At 50.8% G+C, this 23625-nt stretch overlaps 1 protein-coding gene across 6 annotated transcripts in view; it reads left to right on the top strand.

The window, feature by feature from the left end:
- Positions 1 to 23625, top strand: part of SCARA3 (scavenger receptor class A member 3) — a 33648-nt gene continuing 10023 nt past the window's right edge. The window contains exons 1-6 of one of the 6 annotated variants that reach the window (XM_036313941.1): positions 13303 to 13373; positions 14322 to 14417; positions 15838 to 15957; positions 16577 to 16625; positions 18072 to 18170; positions 19445 to 20488. In XM_036313941.1, coding sequence (XP_036169834.1) covers positions 18146 to 18170; positions 19445 to 20488 — 1069 coding nt within the window. In that variant the 5' untranslated portion in view covers positions 13303 to 13373; positions 14322 to 14417; positions 15838 to 15957; positions 16577 to 16625; positions 18072 to 18145. Of the gene's footprint in view, positions 430 to 13298; positions 13374 to 14321; positions 14418 to 15837; positions 15958 to 16576; positions 16626 to 16703; positions 16840 to 18071; positions 18171 to 19444; positions 20489 to 23625 lie in introns of those variants that run through there. The other 5 variants (XM_036313938.1, XM_036313939.1, XM_036313936.1 and 2 more) reach the window with 5 other exon arrangements.

Raw genomic sequence — 23625 nt, 5'->3', positions numbered from 1 at the left:
CGAGCCGGGGACGCGGGCGCAGGGACCCACGGCGGCACAAAGAGGCCTGGCCGCGGCAGTTTTGAAAATACCAAGGAAGTTGATCTGGGCCAGGGCCCAAGAAGTGACGAAGAGGGAGGGCGCGAGGGAGGGCGCGCGGGGATCCGGGGGCCGCAGAGCTCGCCGGCCTCCAGCGGGGAGCGCGGGCGGCGGGATGGGCGGCGGGCGCGGCGCCCCCGGGCTGCGACCCCGCGCACCCTCCCCCCGGCGCGCCGCCTCCGCGGCCCCGCGCTCCAGCAGGACTCCGACTCCCAGCCAGGCTCCCGCAGGCGGCGCGTAGGGCGCGATCGGTGCCCCTCGAGGAGCCGCCGGCTTCATCCCGGTCACCCAGCAGCTCGAGCCGCCTGCAGCGAGGGCCTCCCGAGGCCCCGGCACCAGGGACCATGAAAGGTAAGCGGTGAGTGCGCCGGAGTTCCCTGGCGAGATCCTGCGGAACCACCCCGCCCAGGCGGGGCTGAGGAGGGGGGACTCCCCAGGGCAGGAGTTCAGGGGACTGCTCCCTGCCTCTCCGACCGACCCTCTTGCGGAAGGCACGGGGAGGACAGCGTGGAGCCCTGTAATCCCGAGGAAGGAGAGAAGAACATGGAGAAAGTTCTAACAGTCCTGTCCCGCTCATGGCTCTAGCCCTAAAAAAAACGGTTTTAAATTCTAAAGAGGTTCCTGATCTCTTTACCTGGACAGCGCAGAAAGATGTCACCAGTCCAGCCTCTGCAGTGTAAACCCCTCCCCAGGAGAGCCATCTCGGAGGCTCCTGCAACCCCACTAGCCTCTGTCCTGCCCCAGGCGAAGGGCTCTCCTCCTGGAGTGCCAGCCCCTTCTTCAGAGAGCCCTGCGTGCGGTGCCCAGGTCCCCTGGGCCTTGCCCTTCCCAACCTCTGATCCCTGGCTGACCTGCCCTGCCCTCTGACCTCCTGGGAGCGAAGCAGCTAGAGAAGAGGAGTGGTCTGGGCCTGAGCTGTCCCCCGGGCAGTGGGTCATCAGATGGTGGCCTTTCCCGCCAGTTTTCGGGATGGAAACAAGAACCATACTTGGTTCCGGGTGCTCCTACCTGGGCCTGGCTTCCCTGGGACCTGGGAAGGAGTGCGCTTGGTCTTCAGATTCCTTTTCAGGCGCAGGGAGAGGCTATGGGACAGGGAACCGTCAGCGTTTCTTCGTGCTGTCTCCTGTCTTTTGTCTTTTCGTTAATCCTTCCATGCACCCAGGGCAGAAGCCTGTGCTCTGAGCAGTGAGAACTCACTACCTGTTCGGCTCACTTGAAACTATACCCTCAGGTGGTGCTGCAGAAGCGGCTGTTTGTCTCTTTTACATGTAAAAGTCTGGGGCTTCTCTGATTGAATACAGTCTCCATCGTTGAGGAAACGGAGGCCCCCACAGGTGGGACCAGCTGCACGGGTGCACAACCTGCACATCCCCACCGGGGCCTGGGCTGGGAAGGCCTCATCGCCCTGGGTGAATGCCCTGCTGTCACTCTCTTGAAATTCTTAATAATTTCTATAACCAGGGACCCCCAATACTTTGTTTTTTGCACTGAGCCCTGCAAATGATGTTGCTGGTCCTATGGGCAGGAGTGAGGACTTGCTTACGATTCACAGCGAGTCAAGGGGAGTAGAGCCGGGGCTGCTGACTTCCAGGCCCGAGCGCTTCCTTCCCTGTGGCCTCTGGTCCCTCTGTCCTTCCCCATGGCCTCACCGTGTCTTGGGCGGTCTGCAGCGAGGCAAGTTACAATCAACCCCAGGGAGTTCGAGTGGCAGCAAGGAGGAACCTCACCCAGGAGCCATACACTCCTCGGTCAGCCGCCGGGGGGGCAGGTCATTACCCGGAAGCCTCCGGGAAGGTCTTAGACCACATCTCCCCACAGGCCTGGAGCCCACGCTGCTCTCAGCCTTAATGATGCTGCTGAGATGCTGCACGTTCTCAGAGTGGTTTGGCTCCACCGACCACCCCGACAAACCATAGAGAAAATACAGTGCAGGAACGACAGGCAGGGCCGAAAACCTCTTTTTTTCAAAAAAAAAAATATATATTTTTTTTTATTGAGTTTTTACAGAGAAGAAGGGAGAGGGATAGAGAGTTAGAAACATCGATGAGAGAGAAACATCGATCAGCTGCCTCCTGCACACCCCCTACTGGGGATGTGCCCACTACCCAGGTACATGCCCTTGACCAGAATCAAACCTGGGACCCTTGAGTCCGCAGGCCGACGCTCTATCCACTGAGCCAAACTGGTCAGGTAGGGCCGAAACCCTCTTAAACGGAGGAGACACCCGCTCCCACAGAAGAGGGAGTCAGACACACACGCCCCACCTTTCGGAAACTCAGCAAGGCCACTCTCCTCTGAGCGGAGCAGAAAGGAGCTGGCGTGACAGCACTTAGAGGAGCTTCCTGAGGAGACCAGCTGAAACCTGTCGTCATGTTATCAGGCCTCAGGGTCCTGCTGGCCGGGAGGCTGGGAGTCCCAGAGAGAAGCCCAGTGCCTGCCCCTCTTGCCTCCTTTTCCCGCTCTCAGCCAAGAGCCTCACCACATGGGGCCCGATTGCTGCCCACAGAGGCCTCAGGCAGCTCTCCTGTGTTTTCCCTCCAGTCTCCAGGAAACCTGCCTGTGATCTCCCATAACAGACCGGGGACCGGGCTGCAGAGCTTCGGGGGAAGCTGAGGGGTGATGCCCAGCGCACCTCCCTGCAGGGGCTTCCCTCGCCCTCCCCAGGAGCCAGGCATTGCCACCTCTCCGCCTGAGATGGAAAAGGCAGGGCAGACAGCAAATATTTGGCCTTTGGGATCTGTGGAGTGTGAAAAAGCCGGATTTTTTTCACTCAGATGGAAAAAGTAAAGTGCCCGGCAGAGCAGCCCTTCCCCAGGGCAGTGCTGCCCATGCTTGGCCAGGACCTCTCCCATCTGAGAACGACATCTGTTGACAAAGATTCACCACCCCCGCTCAGAGCCAAACACAGTGATGTGATGTTTTTTGGGGGGGAGAGGGGTGTTGGCGGGGACGGTACTTAAACAAGAAAACACGTTCTCTGAGGAGCCCTGCCACCAGTGGCCAGGGGCCAGGCCGCCTCTGCCAGCCAAGCTGTTTCCACCCTGAGGCCCCTCCTGCCTGCCCGCCCGCCAGCCAGGCCTCCCAGGCAGCAGCATCTTTAGATGCAAGCTGGCACCTGGCCCCAGGCAGAGCCCCTCTCACACCGGAAGGCCACGCAGCTGCCTCCAGCCCCTTGGTGATGGGCCCACCTTGGAGCTTCCCTCTGACTTGTCAGAGCCATGAAGAGCCACCTGTGGGATTGTTTCCACAGCTCTGAGGAGAGCGTCCTGTGGTGGGAGCCCTCCCAGCTATAGGAGCTGCATCCCCCAACCCCCAGACACAGCCTGGCTCTGCATTCAAAGCGTTTCTCTCTCTCAGGGTCTGGTCTCCTGGGTGTCCCTGCGGCCATCCTGCTCTGATGCACGTGACTCAGCCCCGGAGCTCTGGGCCTGAGTGCCACTTGGGCAGCAGAAATGACTCAGTAGAGAGCTGGTTGGAAGTGGGCCTGCTGCACGGGCCACTCTTTGCCCCCAGGAGACTTGTCCTCAGCTGCCAGGGACTGGGCAGAGACATGCCCCACTGTTCCCTCAGCGGGGGAGGAATAGCCCTTCCCCACGAATCAGGGAGCAGTACCCACTCCCTGTGGGCAAAGGACAGGCGGGGGAGGAGGGGACTGTGGAACATAGCAGTGCGATCCCAGGAAAATCCACCTCACAGCTCGGTGAGGGGAGATTTTATCCTCTCATGAGTGGGCAGACTGGGTCCCCTTTGGAACCCTGACCTCCATCCCCAGACCTCGGGGCGCTAGAAGGAGCCCGAGACTAGAAGAAAAAGGAGCTGATGTGGCAAAAGTGTAAAGACCCACTAAATGGCCCAAATCAGGGGAGGGGGAGGAGCTTAGATGTTGGAGATCAGCTTCAAACTCTCAGACACACACACACACACACACACACACACACACACACACACACACACATTGGTCACCTTGTCATCCAACTGGGGTAATTTTAATAACTGAAGACTCACATCCCATAGCTAATTTTGGAGAGAGGAAAACGAATTATTTTTCTCAGTAGATGTTGGTGGATAGCTTGGCAGTTTTCATGGACAGGCAGCTGTGCTGGGTGTTAGAACTGGCAAGTACCGTAACATGAGAGACTGTGCCAGTCATATCTACACTGCCATGTGAATTATGCTTAATTTAGCAAGTATGTGTGTGTGTGTGTGTGTGTGTGTGTGTGTGTGTGTGTGTTAAGCACTGCTGAAGCCATGGTTAGACCTGGCTCTGTCATAGACTCGCTTTATAACTGTGATGAAGTCATTGATACTCCCTAGCCTCCAGTCTCCTCCTCTGCAAGTAGACTGGCTGATCGTCAAGGTTCTTTCTAGCTAACATTCTACTCTATTGTTTTTCCTTCTGTGAGGGTACACACACACACACACACACACACAAAATTTAGAACTGTAAAGCCCACAGGGTAGTATAAGAATGTGAGTTTTATGAGCATGGGGTCTCTGTCTGCCTCTTTCCTGCCTCACTCCTGCACAGTGCCTGGCAGATAGGAGGTGTCCGCCTCATTCATTCAGGGGATACATCTGAGTCTTCCACCGGGTTGGAATCCTTAAAGGCAAGTATCACACCACGGTATCCCCAGACTCTAATATAGATATTCAGTGAAGATTCATGCTTCTATTTAACAAACATTTATTGACCAACTGCTAAATGCCAGGGTTTGTACATTCATGTATTTCTAATGTCCAAGAAAGATTCAAAGAAGAGCTCAGACATTGCCCTTTCTCTCAAGGAGCTTACCCTTTGCTAGGACACTTCCGATTTGTGCCCAAATCATTAAAAAAAAAAAAAGACTAAAAGTGGTAAGTGTCATAAGAGAGGCAGTTTGGGGTGTTATTGGTTCTTTTCCTGTCTCTCCTCCTTTGCTGGTTGTGTCTGGTTTCACCTGTGAACTCCTCGGTCCTTACTGGGCAGCCATTCTTTGAACAGTCTTGCCCAGTTTCATAGATTTGCCATGGGAATAGGCTGACAGTACCAGATTTCCCCTCTGAGCTCCAGTCATCTTTCCAACAGTGTCTGAACATCTCCAGATGCACACCTGCAGGCACCTCCTTCAAGGCTCAGATGAGATCCCTTTATGTTCACCTGAATCCAAGCTACAATACTGGTTATTCTGGGATGTTGTCCCACACTTTTCAGTCAACAAACTTGTATTGAGTACACGCTTTGGGGAAGGAAACATGCAAGTTTAAAGGCAAACCAGGATGGTTCCTACCCTCAAGCAGAAACTAGACCTTCACTCTTAAGAAAATCAGATAATTGCCCAGCTGGTGAGGTTCAGTGGTTGAGCATCAACCTATGAACCAGGAGGTCACAGTTCGATTCCCGGTCAGGGACACATGTTTGTGTTTCGGGCTCGATTCCCAGCAGGGGGACGTGCAGGAAGCAGCCCATCATTGATTTTCATCATTAATGTTTCTATCTCTCCCTCTCCCTCCCGCTCTGAAATCAATAAAAATATATTTCTTAAAAAAAGAAAATCAGGTAATCAGGGGAGATGAGGCAAAAGAACAAAGGAGTGCAATATGGGGCAGATTCAAGAGGAATCACCTGAGATAAAGAGAGCATTTCAAGTTGGGGCAGTTGAGGAAGACTTTAGGGAGGAGTTGAAGGGTGGGCAAGATTTGGATTAGGTCAGTGGTCGGCAAACTCATTAGTCGACAGAGCCAAATATCAACAGTACAACGATTGAAATTTATTTTGAGAGCCAAATTTTTTAAACTTAAACTATATAGGTAGGTACATTGTTATTAACTTAATTAGGGTACTCCTAAGGCTTAGGAAGAGCCACACTCAAGGGGCCAAAGAGCCACATGTGGCTCACAAGCCGCAGTTTGCCGACCACGGGATAGGTCATTCAAGGGACACTCAGAAGAGGCAGGAGTCAGCGCTGGGGAAAGCTGGGCATTATGTCATTGGATAAATGTGTTTAGGAGTGGTGGGTAGAGATTTGTCTGAAGCTGAGAACTGGCTGAGAGACACAGGGAGTCACTAGACCAGGAGGCCTTGGGTGCCATTCTAAGGACTCCCAACCATGTGCTGTTGACAGTGGAGAGGATTTGGAAGGGTTTGTCAGGAGAGGGCGTGGTTGCTTCTTCTCCCTGGAGACGTTGGGAAATCTCTCCTTTTAGAGAATGAGGGGACGAAAATGAGCTCGTGAAGGAGCCAAGAGGAGTGGTCAGGGACTCGTGAAGAGACGTAGGATGGTAAGTCATGGAAACAGAGAGGAGAAAGTTCCAAGAAGGAAGTCAACAATGAGATTGACTGTTAATCAACAGAGCTGGCCCAGGATGATCTGATCTAGAGAAAGACAGGCGACACACGCTGAGAAGGGCATGGGTAGCTTGGTAAAAACAGTGCAGGGAGGCCTTGGGTCAGAGAAGTTTCAGAAAAAGGGAACTAAGTAATTAAAGTTAGAAGCCGGGCCAGGCATGGAGGGTTTTGCAAGGTTGGCTTGTGGTCAGTGGAAGGTAGAGGGAAAAAGGAGAAGGGAGAATTGAAGCTATGGTGATGAAGAAGGCAGGAATGCGTGAGCTTTGCTGTGGAAGGAAGCAAGGCTCTCTTTATGGGGCCCCCAGGGAAGCACATGGACATAGACTTTTTGCATTACTAGTTGCATTTAATCTCCTTATGACACATACTCATCATGAAAACTTTTGAAAAATACAGAAAAGCAAAAAATAACAGCCCTCACATGAATGCTTAGCCCTGAGAGATAATTGACAAGATCTGGATGAGCTTTCTTCCAGAAATCCTTCTGTGTATATTGGCACAGATTTTTTTTTCACATAGTTAAGATTAAACTATCCATATATGTTTTTAAAATTCAACAATAGCCCAGCCAGTGAGGCTCAGTGGTTGAACATTGACCTATGAACCAGGAGATTCGATTCCTGGTCAGGGCACATGCCCGCGTTGTGGGCTCCATCCCCAGTGTGGGGCATGCAGGAGGCAGCGATCAATGATTCTCTCTCATCTTGGATGTTTCTATCTCTCCCTCTCCCTTCCTCTCTGAAATCAATAAAAAGATTTTAAAAAATTCATCAATACAACATAGGTGTCTATCCTGGGCAATAAATATAGGGCTGCTTTATTTTTTCAATGGTTGCATACTATTCCAGAGTACAACTTTACAATCATTTATTTAACCAATCCCGTATCGATGGGCTTTTGGGTCATTTACTTTTTTCCTCAGGTGTATGTGGCCTCTAGTGATAATTTTGACACATCCATCTCAGCCTCGTTGAATATGTATTCCCTGATGGGGGGGAATCTTTAGAAGGGGGATTGCCGAGTCCAAAAGCATGCTCATTCCAAGTAGGGATGAGTGCCACGCTGGGCTCCACATTACAGGAGGGCCTGTTCCCGCACACCTTCGCCTCCGCTGGGTTTGAAGCGAAACAGCTGGAGGGAGTTAGGGGAAGGGGAAGAGTTTAAACCTAAGTTTTGGTCTTTTCAGAAAGGGAGGAGGTGAGCTCATCTTTGGAGAATGGGGTGGGCTGAGAAGAGGAGGAATCTCGAGGGAGGATCCAGATGGCAGCACTTGACTGAGCCCGAACCCACACCATGCTCTGACACGCTTTCACCAGGCTGGGTTTTCCCGGCACAGAGCACACAGGCTGAGGAGAGACGGGCACAAGGGCAGGACAGAAAGCTTAGGGCTCCAGGCAGCTGAAGCTAATCCCGGGGGCTTGGCTGGTAGCCTGGATGAGGTATAGCCTGTAAAGGCTTGGTGCAGCCGGGATCAGGAAAAGCAGCGGGAGAGGCGGGAGAAAGGAGCTGAGATGGTGCAGCTTTATGCTCCAGAGGGTGGTCAGGCTGAGCTGCGGCCACTGAACCTACAGACTCCAGGTCATGGGGCCCCGAGGTCCAGAGGACCAGTGGACATTCAACGTAACGTTGCCTCCACTAAAGTTGCTGGTGGGAGACAGGATGAAGACATAATGCAGTCCAGGTGAGGTTCTATCCAGAACAGTGTTCCCCGATAGAGGTGTACCTCTGAATACCATTTCCATGGGGTTTCATAGATCACTCTTTTTAAAGAATGGCAAGGCGCTCTATGGTCAAGTAAGTTTGAGAAACATCGAATTAGACAGAGATTGAAATGGGCTTATTTTTTTTTGAAGGACTAAAACAATTTTAGCGTATTACTATGAGTTTCTGAGATGGTGGAAGAGTATGCAGCATTTTCTAGACATACTTGATCAAAGAACCCTTTTCACGAAGAGTATCTTGGAACTAGTGTTCTGCAGGACGTGATTTAGAAAATGGATTTGTTCAAGGTTGGAAAAGGAAAGGAAGACGAATGACAGCAGCCACTCCTTAGGACGGAAGGATCCTGATAAAAATGACTGTTCCTACCATTTCTCAAGTATTTACTATGTGGCAGGTACTTCTCGAGTGTCGCTTCATTGAATTGTCCCACAGCTCTGTGAAATAGGTGGCATTCTCTGTTTTTGCACGAGAAGCTCGGAGAAGGGAAGGGAGGTCCCCAAGTGAGAGAGAGCATGGGCCTCAAGTGGTGACCATGGACATCAAGACTCCTCCCACCCCTCCCATCCCACAGATTACAGGGTTGGGGAGTGGGGGGAGTTGCTCTCTGCACAGAGATCAGTGTGTATGTGATGGGGGAGGGCTGGGGTCTGCTGCACTGAGTGAATAGCCTGGGGTCTCCTCTCAACTAGAGGCCACAGTCCCCCTTGAAGGGGTCCTCCGTCATGGGGTGGCCACTTGGAGTTCTCACAGGGGCCAGGGAATGCCACTGGCAGTGAGGGGGCCGGATGCCAACTGTCTGCGTGGTGTGGGAAAATCCTGTCTCATGAAGAATCGTGCCACCCAAATGCCACGAGTGCTCCAGTTAGAAACACCGAGGGCCGGGGAGGGGAGGAAAGTCATTTGGGTTGGAGGGGGAATTTGCCCACAAGCTCTGCGGTCACCAGGAACACAGTGAGTGGAAGGCAGCAGGCAGTGGGAGGCTGTGGGCTGGCTCGGGTTCGGACAGAGGTGGCAGGAGGCGAGGAAATGCCTGTCCCAGGTCATGGAATGTGGAGTTTAGGGGTGAAGGAGCGGAAAGGAGGCCAATGTTCCGGGGAAGCCGATCCTGACAACTTGTTGAGCAGGAGAATTTGAAAGGAGCCCAGACGGGCAGACCGATTCCCGTCCTAATATAGATGCACCCACAGAGGAAGCCTCCGGGGAGGGGGGGATAGCAGGAGGGTTCTAATGCAAACAATTTTGCAACCTTAATTACAGCATTCTGCAACCTTGGACTATAGCTATTCTGCAGGTTTAAATATAGCACTGGCTCCTGAGAAGGCTCTCAAGTCTTTATTTTTACTGACCCAATTGGCTGTTTTGAAAACCCACTCTGTGAACCCTGCAGAAGATAATCATCAAAATATGTTTCTTGAAGTTCCCGAAGAAAAGACCTTTTATTCAGTTCCTCGAATCTCTCCCCCCTTGCTGACTCCGCGGGAAGATGGCAGAAAGGCTGAGGAGTGAATGAAGTCCACATTTTCGGTCAACCAAGAGACAGCTAGAGTCGCCGCCCGCAGTTGAGTTAGCAGTTGGTTAACGGTCCAGGCTCTTTTCCGCCTCCCGAAGGAGAAGCGAACCGAGCTCAACCCCCGCGGAGTCAGCAGTCACGCCGTGCAGTGTGCCAACAACACATGCACCTTCCATCAACCCTTCCACGTGGCGCTGGGAGCAGAGGCCTGAAAAATGAGGAGTTCGTCCCGCGGCTGCCCCGTGTTTGAGTTGGATGTTATGACCTTCGGTAGGAGAGGAACAGAGGCCCTTTCAGATCCCCAGCGGTTGCTGCTGCTTTATGAGTCTGAGCGTGCCACGCTGGCTTCGAAGGCAATTGGATTTTTTTTTTTTTTTAAAGACACTGCCTGTAATTGGGGTAGAGATTGCTAGATGAAGAGAGGGCCTGGCTGTGTCGGGGGTAGGTAGTTCGTGGGCCTGGCTTCTTTAGCTCGGGGACCAGGATGCTCCCCGTGACACCTCTTGGGGCCTCTGGAGCAGGGGGGCAGAAGCTGGCCTGTAGAGTCTTAGGTACTTGCTACCCAGAGCAGCAAGCTGTCCCAAGCCTGTCCTCACTTTGTCCCAAGAAAGGGGCTTTCCCCAAGTCCATGCATTACCCTGTCTTCTCCGGTGTCCTTTCCTGAGCTCACCCCCTCCTGTCACAAGAACCTTTATCTGGGATCAGCAAAATGAAAAAAGGAAGAATGAAAGAGAGAGAGAGAGAGAGAGAGGGAGAGAGAGAGCGCAACAGAGGCTATTGGAAACGTGGCCTACAATACGGCGACTTCTCCAGACACCTGGCAACCCGTAATGTTTGATACTCAGGTGCCCCTCACTGTTCTGCATGTCAGAAGTCCTCGGTTATCCGTGGGTAATTTATGTGTGACACCAGGAAGGACCAGGGCCTTATTTTGGAGGGCCATAAAAACACCAGGGGTATTCTAAGATAATTAACTAGGATACTAATGAACCCCCCTGCCCCAAAAAAACACACAAAAACACCACCACCACAACAACAAAGCACACAACAACACAAAAGAGGATTTTTAGTTTTAGGAGAGGAATATTACATCCCTTGTTCTAGTTCTGAGAAAGAGAGGAGAAGCAGATCCTAAATTTTGCTGCACCTCCCCCCATCCCCCATTCATTCCTTTTCAGTGCAAACATTAGGCCCCTGGATGTTAATTTTTTTAAATTTATTTTTTTAAATAATATTTTTCTTTATTTTAGGGGGCAGGGGGGCGGGAGACACATCTGTTGCCTCCTACACGCTGCCTCCTAGGGATCAAAACCACAACTTGGGCATGTGCCTTGACCAGGAATCGAACTGTGAATGGGATGACGCTCAACCAACTGAGTCACACTGAGCAGGGCTTAATTTTAAATCTCTACTGCTCTAAGTCTTTGCATCTCAATGCATCAGCACACCCCAAGACTCCCTAGCCATGGAGAACTCTAAGAATAAGCCATATTTAAAACACATTTTAAATCATTTATGTTTATATTTGAATAAAAATTAGCCCTTAATTGAAACAACAGAAGTTGACAATTAGCTAAGGATGCAGGCCTCCTCAAAGGGCCAGTGAACCCATCTGTTGTGAACACCCACTATGTGGTCAGCCCTGTGCTGAGGGAAGACTTCCTGACCTCAAGGAGATGACGAACTGCTGGGAGGCCAGACGTGTAAACAGATGCCAGGCCTGCTTGGAAGGGCTTTGCCCAGCCCTGTGGCCTGTCTGAGCTGGGTATATGCCATTCTGCAAGCACTCTGTATGTGTGTTTGCATCTTGCTTCAGACATGTACGAACCACTCACTAGCTGGCAGGTCACTGAACCTCTCTGAGCCTTTGTAACATGACAGGTGGGTTCTGTGACTTACAAGTGCCCCTTGACATAAGGAAGATCCAAACCTCTAGAGATCTTCAGTTTATTGGAGCCAAACTGATGACAATTGCTGCGAAGCAAAATCTCAACAGATTGAGAAAATGCTCCAGAGAATGTCAGTTTTATAGCTTATTTTATACATCAGAGTCGAAGGAAGAGACATAAGGAGTTACATGAAATTCACTGGTGATACTTTAGGGAGGTGGGAGAAAGCAAAGCGGGGAAATCTCTGAGACTGGGTAAACAGAGACACCTACTTCTCTTACATTGTGGGTACAGGATAGTTAACAATTAACATTACAGCACATAGAAATGGTATGTGGGGAACAAGATAACAATGAGGGGTCCTGTGGTCTCTGCCCTGGTGCTGGCTGTGTCCTGCGGGGTCCAGAAAAGAAGGGGATCACTTTGACATTCCAAGTGTATGTTATCTTAGATGCAAAAAGACAATAGACAGGCTCACTTAAGGTAAAGACTGACCTTTGTGAAGGAATCTACAGACCTAGGATGTGACCACCCGCCACACTCGCTTTTAGTTAGGCATTTTTATGTTCAGACCATTCTATGCGATTACTTTTTTTTTTTTTTAATTCCTCACTCGAGGATATTTTTCCATTGATTCTTAGAGAGAGGGAAATATCAATGTGAGAGAAACACACATTGGTTGCCTCCTGCATATGCCCCGATTCTGTTTCTTTGTTATGGGGTGGGGCCACAACATTAGTAACCAAGAAACAGAATTTCTGGAGGATGAGGCCCAGAAATCAGGATTTTAAAAAGATTCCCAGGTGATTCTAATGTGCAGCCAAGGTTGAGAACCACTGCTGTAAACACTTCAGAAAACGGGTACAACCAACACTGAGTTAGATCACCCCAGAAGGCATGGGAAGGGGCAGGCATGGGAGATGGAAAGGGAGAGGAATATTCTTTTCCTGTCTCCGTCAAGCCTGCTCGGCCCAGTGCAAAGGGGGAGAACAGATTCCTGTCTAATCAATCATCTTCTAATCAATTAGAGACTCTGTCCTCAGGGCAACCTTTTTCTCAGTTCTTTATGTCTGTTTCTCCCTCCATCCTCTGACCGGGACAATCTGGGGGTAATGTGAATGTAATGAGCCTGTGCTTACAAAGAGCTTGGCTTATAAAAGCCTCACAATTGCTTTGGATTGTGTTCTCACTAAAGCAAACAAGGCGAAATGGAGAGTTGCTATAGCATTCCCAACCCGACATAGGTAAGTTAGGGGTCCCCAAGGCCCCAGGCTCAGCCCTGGTGAACAGGAAGTCCAAAGAATGAGAAAGAGAAGAGAGCTCCTTGGGGATGGGGGTGGGGGTGGGGTGGGGGGGACTGTGAGTTACGGAGCTGAGACATGAGCAGAGGGAACAGGGCCAAATTCTTATGAACCCTTCATGTAGAGAGAGCTGAGATCCACCCTGGCAGCTGTCATTTCCCTTCCCATGGGCTGCTCTGCAAAGTACCGGAACAGGGCCTCTTTTACTTCCCGCTTGCTAATGATTGCCAATTGGGGGGGGGGGGGGGGCTCTCGAAGGGACAGCAAAGTTATAACAAAGCTGTGTGCTTTTCAAGGGGGTGTTTGCTGAAGGCTCGGTGTCAGCCTTGCTTGATTTAAGTCTTCCCAGATTCTTGCAAAGGCTATAAACAATGAAGTGATGAAATTAGTCCCAGAGCCAGAACAGGGAGGAGGCCTAGTCACGAGGGAGGGCAGAGGAGCACCATCAAGGGGTGGGGAGGCATGAGAAATGAGGCAGGACGGCCTAGAAGGCAGTTCTGCTCCAAGGAGTGGAAGGAATACCTCCCTGAGGGGGCCAGAGATGGCCGGTAAGTCTGACAGCCGAAGCGTTGTTCTAGCTGAGACCATCAGGGGATGAGAGAGCCTGAGGATCCGGGTCAGAGAGAGCACAGGAAGCACCCAGGATTCCTAGGAGGCCCCACCTGAGGCCCCGGTTTATGGGAAAGGCGAGGCAGTCCTGGTACCCTCCTGGGCAGGTATCCTCTGAACTCTTGGCGGATGGATGATGGATAGCAGCCTAAGACACAAAGCAGGGCTGAGCAGGCTGCTCTCAGAATTCATATACAGGGGTGGGGCAGTTGGACCAAAGACCCCAGCATAAACCCCAACCCTAGAAGGTGCTGCCCCAGGCCCTGTCACCCTGCGACAGCCATTCTGGTTGCTTTTGTTTGTTTGTTTGTTTTGGCCCCAGTCTTTTCTGATTGGTCAGTCTTCTACTGACTGCTCAGCACCCGTACCTGTAGTGGAAGATTCTGTGTCTCAGTCCAGCTAGTGCTCCTTGAAAAAAGGGGTGTGAGGGCAGGAGGCTGCGGGGTGTGGGGGTAGTGCGCCAGCGGGGGCGGGGAATGCACCTGTTTCAGTCACCATGTGTTCAGGATGAAAGGATGCTGAGCCAGATCAAGCAACTAGCTCTGATTTCTTTTCACTTCACTGAAAGGGGACTGAGCAAGGTGCATACAGTGTAGGAAGCTGAACTGGCCCATGTGTCCTTTCCACCTTGTGGGAGATCATGGAGTCTCTTTACTTGGATGTGTGGGGACATCCCAGTTTCTCAGCCACTCAGTTCTTACCTTTATCCCTGTTTTCTCTGCTTATCGTCAGGTCACCTGGAGCTCAAGGGGGCCAACTTGGACCCAGGCGTGTGTGTGGGGAGGGTTGGACAGGGGCTGGAGATCGGTAATGAGTGGGGCGTCTGGAAAGGGGTGGGTGTGGCTCAGGGTCCCTCCTGGCATCTGACTGCACTTGGCTCATCACAGTGAGGTCGGCTGGTGGCGACGGAGATGCGTTGTGTGTTTCAGAAGAGGAGCTGGCTGGTGATGAGGACATGCCGTCCTTCCCGTGCACACAGGAAGGTAAGGGCCTTGGGGGGGGAGGGGGGGTGCCCTCTGACCTCTTCTCTGTGCTCCTTGCTCCCATCCCCAGGCTGGTCACTCACCTCTCTCCATGGCTCCAAAACCCTGGCTGTCCTTCTCCCCTCTGCTTCCTCGGCGGTAAAAAGGCAGAGTAGCATGGAGTTTGACACAAGTGCCACCTGTCTCCAGGGCCTCCCCCATGAGACCTGTCGGGGACCTCTGCCATTTTCCCCAGGGCCTGCCTCTCAGCGGGCACAGAACTGTCCCCATCGTATCCCCTGCCAGCCACGTAGCCTAGCCTCAGGCCCACAGGACCCAGCGTAGCATTTGGCTCATCTGAGCTGTTACCTGGAGCTCTTCTTGGTGGGTTTCAGTATAGATTGGAGCAGCTCTTCTCAACCTTGGCTGTGTGTACCTTGTCACCACCCAGGGATGCCTAAGGGTGGCCCTCAGAAACGCGGATGCCTTTTGGTCTGGAGTGTGAACGAGGCATCGGGAATTTTTAAACATTCCTGGTATTTCTAACGTGCAGCCGAAATGGAACGAACCCTAGAGATTTCACAGCTGGAACGTCCCTGCCTTCTCCCGGAGCATTAGCCACCTGCCAGCGTGGCCAGGCATACCTGGTCCTCTCCTTCCTCTGTACTAGAGACCACCTGGTAGACTAGAAGAATTGATTTGGTTTCCATAAGAATTGCTGGTTATTCTTGAAGTTGGGGGACTGGCGATCGACCTTCTGGTTTGCCGGGACTGAGAGGGTTGCCCAGGGGGTGTGACTTTCAGTCTTGGCAAACCATCCCGGTGCACCCCCTATCGCGGAGTTCCCGTGACATGAGGCTTTCGGTGCTGAAACCAGGGAAGTCCCAGGCAAACCGGGACGGTTGGTCACGCAGTGGTGAGCCGTGTGCTGGCTGCTGCAAGCTGTGGATGCACGGTAGGGCTAACGTATGGAAAGACATGTTTGCCCACAGCCAGGCTGCATGATGAGGCCATAGAATGACGGTAGTGCTGGGTGTGCTGTGAAGACCCTGGCTCTGGTCTCTTGGATTCCTGAAAGCTCTGGGGCCTAGAGGGAAGGCAGTGAGATGGTAAAGAATGAGGATCTAGACCAGGGGTCCTCAAACTTTTTAAACAGACGGCCAGTTCACTGTCCCTCAGACCGTTTGGAGGGCCGAACTATAGTTTAAAAAAAAACTATGAACAAATTCCTATGCACACTTCACATATCTTATTTTGATGTAAAAAAAACAAAATGGGAACAAATACAATATTTGTATTTGCATGTGGCCCGCGGGCCGTAGTTTGAGGACCCCTGGTCTAGAATGTGGAATGAAATGAGACGAGACAGGCCAGGGCAGGGACACGGAGCTCACCTTTCAGCTGCAGCCTCAGCCACTGGCCTTCTTTTGTGCCCTGACAGGCCGGCCGGGACCCCGCTGCAGCCGCTGCCAGAAGAACCTGTCTTTGCACACGTCCGTGCGGATTCTTTACCTCTTCCTGGCTCTGCTCTTGGTGGCCGTGGTCGTGCTGGCCTCTCTGGGTGAGTGCAGACTCCCAGCAGCATCCGGGGAGTCCCGGGCTCCCCCGCCCCTCCGCCCTCCCAGGCTGCAGGGGATTTCTGATCAGGGCTCCAGCACCCAAACTCCCCTACACAGACCAGCAGACCCCTGCGGCAGGGCCCAGAGCCAGGGGGTCTCCGTGCCTAGTTCAAACAACAAAGACTGGCTCGTGCTTTCTGGTCAGCGATGGGCTGTGTGATCTGGAGCAAGGCCCTTCCCCACTCGGCACCTCCGTTTTCCAAGAGATAAAATGAGAGGCTAGGTCACAGGGGTGGGCAAACTTTTTGACTCGAGGGCCACAATGGGTTCTTAAACTGGACCGGAGGGCCGGAACAAAAGCATGGATGGAGTGTTTGTGTGAACTAATATAAATTCAAAGTAAACATCATTACATAAAAGGGTACGGTCTTTTTTTTTTTTTTAGTTTTATTCATTTCAAACGGGCCGGATCCCACCCGCGGGCCGTAGTTTGCCCACGGCTGGGCTAGGACGAGATCCGTGATTCCCAGTGTTAGCCCCATGTGAGAATCGCTGGGAGCTTTAAAAAAATATTGATGCCTAGGCCCCACCCCAGTAATGTAATTAGTTCATGTACTTAAGCTTTCCAGATGAGCCTGCCGAACATCCCTAGTTGAGGTCCCTGGATCAGGTGAGTTCCAAGCCCCTTCTGTGGTCTTTGTGACTGTTTCTCAAAGTGAGGCTGGATGCCTACCAGCCTCGAGGTCACCGCGGTATTTGTGGGAGTGCAGATTCCTAGGTCTCACCCAGACTTACTTCATCAGAGTCCCACAGGCGCAGCCCAGGGACCCGGAGGTCGTGGGTCGCTGGCACACTGTGGGTTCTGTGCATGGTAGCTGACCCAGGTGAGGCATACAGCTAGACTCAGGTAACTTCCGCCTTCTGGGTGCTACTGGTTTATGGTAAACTGATGGAAACACATGGGATGGCTTCTCACTGCAACTGCTTTCGGATCTAAAAAATCCAGACTTCTTTCCTAAGGAAACAGTACATGTGTTTTCCCTAATGGACTAGACATTAGAGACAAGGCTGGGACTCGGATGAGACCAGCGGGGTGCAGAGGGTGCCTCACGCTAGGTGCTGTGCCCTGCACGCATCCGGCCCTGAACAGGGGGCTGTCTGGTTCCGACCCTGGTTAGAGAGATAGTAAGTCCTCACTCAGCGTCATCAATAGGTTCTTGGAAACCGTGGCTTTAAGCGAAATGACATATATGGAAACCAGTTTTGCCATAGATAACTGATATAAACAAGAGTTAAGTTCCTACACTATATTTCTGGTCACAAAAGTATCATCAAACTTCTAAATAAAGACCCAAAACACTTCTACTATTAAACATTCAAATAAATGTGAGCGATACATACATTTAAGAAAGATGAATAAGGACAAATGAGATTATTTTCCAACCCAGTGATTCCAGTCCAGGGCTGTGGGTGGCCAGTGCCTATCCCGGCCACTCAGGGTGCGCTGAGGGAACCCACCCTGCACGCCCTTCCATCCCAGGGTGCACCGCACACACACACACACAATCACTCAGAGGACCCGGGGCCTCTCACTGTTACCAATTAAATCTCGACAGCTCTGACCTACACAGTGTTAATCAAAGCCCATGGCTCCCAAGCATTTGGAATCAGCATTTTAGAACTGATTACAACCTTAGAAGTCATTTAACTTCAGGTTTTCTTTTTACAGATGATCCAATTGAGCTCCAGAAAGATTAATCAATTTGCCCAAAGTCACCCAACACATTTGAGGCAAATCTGGGACTAGAAGCATATATATATATTTACACATATGTGTAATTATGTATGTTACACATTATAATATGTACATACATTTAAGACATACATATACAGCCAGGTGTATGTACACATAAAAATATAAACTTAAAGGAGAGATAAAAACAGATATATGTCTATAGGTAGGAATAGTTACATAGATATGTATTTTTAAGAGATGCATGACAAACTCTGGTCATAGAAAGCATTTTCCCTCACCGCCCCTGGGAAGCCCCATAGAAGAAGGGCTGATAAAAACGCCTTTCTCTGAGGCAGTGTCTCACCTGTATTTGCCCTACAGTTTTCAGGAAAGTAGACTCTCTCTCTGAAGACCTCTCCCTGGCCCAAGCCACTTATGACAAGAAGCTTGTATCTATGCAAGAAAATCTCCAGGGCCTTGGTAAGTGTCCAGTGTCCAGATGTGCTGACTATGATAGAAAACGAATGGTAACTGGGGTAGGGTGATGGTCACCTCCCCAACCCCTGCCATGTGCCTCTATGTTTTGGTGCCTGGAGCAGGGCAGCCTTCACCAACTTAGGTCTAAGGGAGGAGGGAGGACAGCCATGGCTGCTTGCTCCCTGTCCAGCTGGAGAACCACCATTGCAGGAGGGCTGCTCCCCGGGGCTGGAAGTTCTGTGTGTGGTAGGGAAGAAAGCGAAAGACAATTCATTTCCCTAATATCCTCATGCGATTCATTTCCCTAATATCCTCATGCATCTGAAGTTATTTTTGAGACCTTCTAAAGCCTTTTAGTAAGTCAGCCCTTTCCTCATCACTACTTTAAAGTGTGCATGATTCATGATACTCTTTTTTGTTTTGTTTTGTTAATCCTCATTCGAGGATATTTTTTTCCCACTGATTTTTAGAGGGAGTGGAAGAGAGAGGGAAAGACAGAGAGAAACATCGATGTGAGAGAAACACATCGATTGGTTGCCTCCTGCACAAGCCCTGACCAGGCTGGGGAGGAGCCTGCAATCAAGGTACATGCCCTTGGCAGGAGTCGAACCTGGGACCCTTTGGTCCGCAGGCTGATACTCTATCCACTGAGCCAAACAAGGTAGGGCTCATGATGCTCTTGATCTCCTGCTTTAACAAGGGACCTTCTCACGCTGACAATGAGCCAGAAGGAGCCATCATGGAAGGGGTTAGAGGTGGTCTGTGTCATGGAGAGAGAAAGTCCTGCTCTGCCACTGTCTCGATCAGTGAGTGATATTTTGTCAAGCCACTTCTCTGTGCCTCATTTCTCATCAGTTACAGGAGAAAAAATTTTTGCACCGTCTCCTCAAGTTTATTGTGAGAGGAATAAATGAGATAATAGATCTAAAAATATTTGGAGAAATTTTAAAATAAAATGTCAATGGGAGGTTCTTGGTAACCTCAGAAAAGCTAGAAAGATATATTCTCCAGCATTTGGTGGCAAGATGGAGATTTAGATCTAAAGCCTAAGTACCTAAATCCTACATTTCAGGTCATAGGAAAGAGGTTTGATACAAATAAGATCTCATAGAGATGGCCAGGCTCTTCCAAAACGGGTTTCAGAGCAGGACCTAGGATAGGAAGAGGCACCGGACAGCCACTTGCCAATTCATTATGCTCTGCAATATTTTATTTAAAGAAGTAACCTTTGTCCCATGATCCTTCAGCAACTGAAATGTTCTCTCTTTCTCCTGAAGATCTGAAGGCCCCGAACAACTGCTCTTTCTGCCACGAGGCCGGGCAGCTGGGGCAAGAGATCAGAAAACTGCAGGAGGAGCTGGAGGGAATTCAGAAGATGCTTCTGGCTCAGGAGGTCCAGCTGGACCAGGCCTCTCAGACCCATGAGCTGCTCTCCACCACCAGCAGTCAAATCTCCCAAGAGATGGGCAACTGTTCCTTCTCCATCCACCAGCTCAACCAGTCTCTGGGGCTCTTTCTGAGTCAGGTGCGAGGCTGGCAGGCCACCACGGCCGGCCTGGACCTCTCTCTAAAGGACCTGGCCCAGGAATGCTACGACGTCCGGGCTGCCGTGCACCAGATCAACTTCACCGTGGCGCAGACTTCAGAATGGGTCCACGGGATCCGCCGGAAGACGGACGAGGAAACCCTGACCCTCCAGAAGATCGTCGCCGACTGGCAGAACTACACCCGGCTCTTCAGCAGCCTGCGCACCACCTCGACCAAGACCGGAGAAGCGGTCAAGAACATCCAGGCCACCCTGGGGGCCTCTTCACAGCGCATCATCCAGAATTCCGAGAGCATGCATGACCTGGTGATGCAGGTCATGGGCTTGCAGCTGCAGCTGGATAACATCTCGTCCTTCCTGGACGACCATGAAGAGAACATGCATGACCTGCAGTACCACACGCGCTATGCTCAGAACCGCACGGTGGAGAGGTTCGAGACGCTGGAAGGACGCATGGCCTCTCACGAGATCGAGATTGGCACCATCTTTACCAACATCAATGCCACCGACAGCCACGTGCACAGCATGCTCAAGTACCTGGACGACGTGCGGCTGTCCTGCACGCTGGGCTTCCACACCCACGCCGAGGAGCTCTACTACCTGAACAAGTCCGTCTCCCTCATGCTGGGCACCACGGACCTGCTCCGGGAGCGCTTCGGCCTGCTCAGCGCCCGCCTGGACTTCAACGTCCGCAACCTGTCCATGATCGTGGAGGAGATGAAGGCCGTGGATACACAGCACGGAGAAATCCTTCGCAACGTCACCATCGTACGAGGTGAGAGTGAGATCTGGGCCGGGCTGCTACACAGCTCCCAGAGGGCCTTGGTCATCTTGCTAGAACTCAGGAGCACCTGGTTTCAGGCAAAAATCCTAGTGGGCTAATACAATCCTGTAGCAAATGCCTGGGGCAACTGGCAGTTTTAGCGCACTTGCCACCTTTTTTTAAAGGTGTTGTGGCTCCTAACTTTGCCTGTTATACATGTATATGGGTTTGTTTAATGGCACCACAAAGAGAAATAGGCAGACCTCGTCTTTTGGAAACCATCTCCTCTTGTTTTCTGCCTTCCCACCCTCGCATCAGTGCTCTCAACCATCTGCCCTTCAGATGCCCACCCTTCTGATGCCGTCTTCTATTTCACCCCTGCATTCGTCAAAGTTCTCCAGAGAAACATAATAAATAGGGTTGGGGGGTGGGGGGGGGGGGAGAGGGAGAAAGGAATTGGCTTATATAGTTATGGAGGGTGGTAAGTCCAAAATCTACACAGGTGATGTCCTGGTTCATATCCAAAGACTGGAAGTTGCTGCAGAACCAGGAAGAGATGATGTGTCAGTTTCAAGACCTTTAGGTCAGGCAGGAGAATTCTCTCACTTGGGGGAGGGTCAGCCTTTTGTTCTATTCAGACCTTCAACTGAGTGGACGAGGCCTGCCCACATTGGGGAGGGCAGTCTGCGTTACTCAATATAGATTTAAGTGTCCATATCATCCATAAATACCCCTACAGATACACCCAGAATAGTGTTTGACCAAAAATCTGTCTATCCCGTGGCTCAGTCAAATTGACACATAAAATTAACCATCACAAGTCCACCTCTTTCCAACTTGGCACTCATACACATTTCCTTAAATCATACTTAATCCTCAAATGGAGACATAACAAAGTCATCATTTTACCTGACGTACATGATGCTCCTATCCTGTGTACAACCAAAACCTCACTAACCCTTCCCCGGAAGAGGAGACTAAGGCCTTCAGTGATGTTTATTCTTCTCCTTGATATCTCATAATTTAAATACTATAATATAAACTTAACAATATTTAAATACTGTCATATAAAGTCAATAAATTTTGTATCTTATGTTACATGATAAGGGGATAAGAGAGAGAAGAAAGGAAAGATATATGTTACATATTTATATACTAGAGGCCCAATGCACGAAATTCGTGCAAGGGTCTTGGCCCTCGCGGCCCCGGCTTTGTCTGGAAGGTCGTTCGGAAGGACGTCCGGAAGGTTGTCTGGCTGTCTGGTCTAATTAGCATATTACGCTTTTATTATTATAGATATTAGTAACACAAAAAGGGGAAAATACTGTTGACAATTACATTCCTCATTTCTTCACCTGGTCACATAGCTGGTATTTATAACTACCCTTTTCCACTACGAATTTCACATTCCCTTTGCCCTCCAGCAAACAGCCTGGCTGCTTGCGATTCTTTACCTGACGGTGAACAAATCTTCCCTCTCAAAGGCCCACTAGTAGTCCTGCCTGGATTGGGTTGTTGTAGTTTTCCATTGACCTTCCTCACAAGCATGGGAATGCTAAGTGGTCTCCTGTATTCCACACATACTCCTCCACTGTGGAGTAGTAGTCCAATTCCTCCTGGTAGTCAGGATCAGTCACCCCCGTCATCACAGTGACTTCTTTACCTGTTCATTCAGAGGCATGAGGTGCCCAGCATGTGTGGGCAGCAGTCTTAACTTCCTGTTCAATGGAATTATGTTGCATCTCTTGACAAAAACATTCCTCCCTTTGCAACTAAGATCTCTGAGCCAGCAGAGCGTAAGGTTGTAGGAGCAAGCAGCAAAAGTTTTGCTAGTGGGTCGCTAAGGATAACGGTGAGTGGTGCCACTCCCATGTCCATCCCTGACCCCTGGAGCCGTGACTCCCGGCCGTCAGAGAAGCAGCACCACGTATGGGACACTGACAGAGCGTAGCCCTGAAAGTGTTTGCCCGCTAACTGGCACTGTAACTGAGTCTTCAAAAGGCTCTTCCATCGCCTGGCCAGAATCGCTCAGTGGTTGAAGGTTGACCTATGAACCAAAAGGTCACAGTTCACTGGTTCAGTGGTTATAGGCTTGATCCCCAGTGTCAGGCCTGCAGTAGGCAGCTGATCAATGATTCTCTCTCTTCATTAATGTTTTTATCTCTCTCTCCTTCTCCCTTCCTCTCTGAAATCAATAAAAACATATTTTTTAAAAAGCCATTCCATCCATCCAACAAGCCACCTGCTTCAAGATGATAGGAAACATGCAACACCCATGAGTTCCATGGTCTTGGGCCCAGTGCCACACTCCAAGTGCTGTGAAGTGAGTTTCTAGATCAGAAGCAATGCTGTGCCGATACCGGGTGGTGGGTAATGCATTCTGTAAGGGCACGGGTGGCAGTTTTGGCAGAAGCATTGCATGCAGGGAAGGTGTATCCTCATCCAGCGTAAGTGTCTCTTGCAGTAAGAACAAAACATTGCCCCTTGCTTGATGGAAGTGATCCAGTGTGACCAACCTGCCACCAGGTAGCTGGCTGATCCCCTGGGGAAGGTGCCATATCAGGGACTCGCTGTTGGTCTCTTCTGTCGACAAGTTGGGCTCTCAGCTGTGGCTGTAACCAGGTCAGCCTCGGTGACTGGAAATCCATGTTGCTAAAACCATACATAACCCTGTCCCCATGGCCACTTTGTTCACGAGCCCATTGGGTGATGACAGGGGCTGGGGGAAGAGGCTGACTGGAATCCATAGTCAACCCTCTATCCACTTGCTTATTACAACCTCCTGGGCTGAGGTCCCCTCTGCTGAGCATTCACAGAGGACACAAATCTTCACATGTTTTGCCCATTCAGAGAGAACTATTCAAATCCTCTTCCCCAAATTTGATTTCAACCAATTTTCCGATTGTGTTCCTTCCAAGGCCCTGACCATCCAGCCAAATCACTGGCCACAGCCTATGACCTGGTATATAGTTAGTCCTCACTCCCTGTTATTGATAAGTTCTTGGAAACTCTGACTTAAGCAAAACGACACGTAACACAACTAATTTTACCCTAGGGTAATTGATACAAGCAAGAGTTAAATTCCCACAGCATATTTCTGATCACAAAAATATTACCAAAACTTCTAAATAAAGACCCAAACACTTCTA

Source organism: Myotis myotis, unplaced genomic scaffold, assembly GCF_014108235.1.
Source record: "Myotis myotis isolate mMyoMyo1 unplaced genomic scaffold, mMyoMyo1.p scaffold_m19_p_6, whole genome shotgun sequence".
NCBI classification, from domain to species: Eukaryota; Metazoa; Chordata; class Mammalia; order Chiroptera; family Vespertilionidae; genus Myotis; species Myotis myotis.
This window is presented reverse-complemented; position numbering and strand designations above follow the sequence as displayed.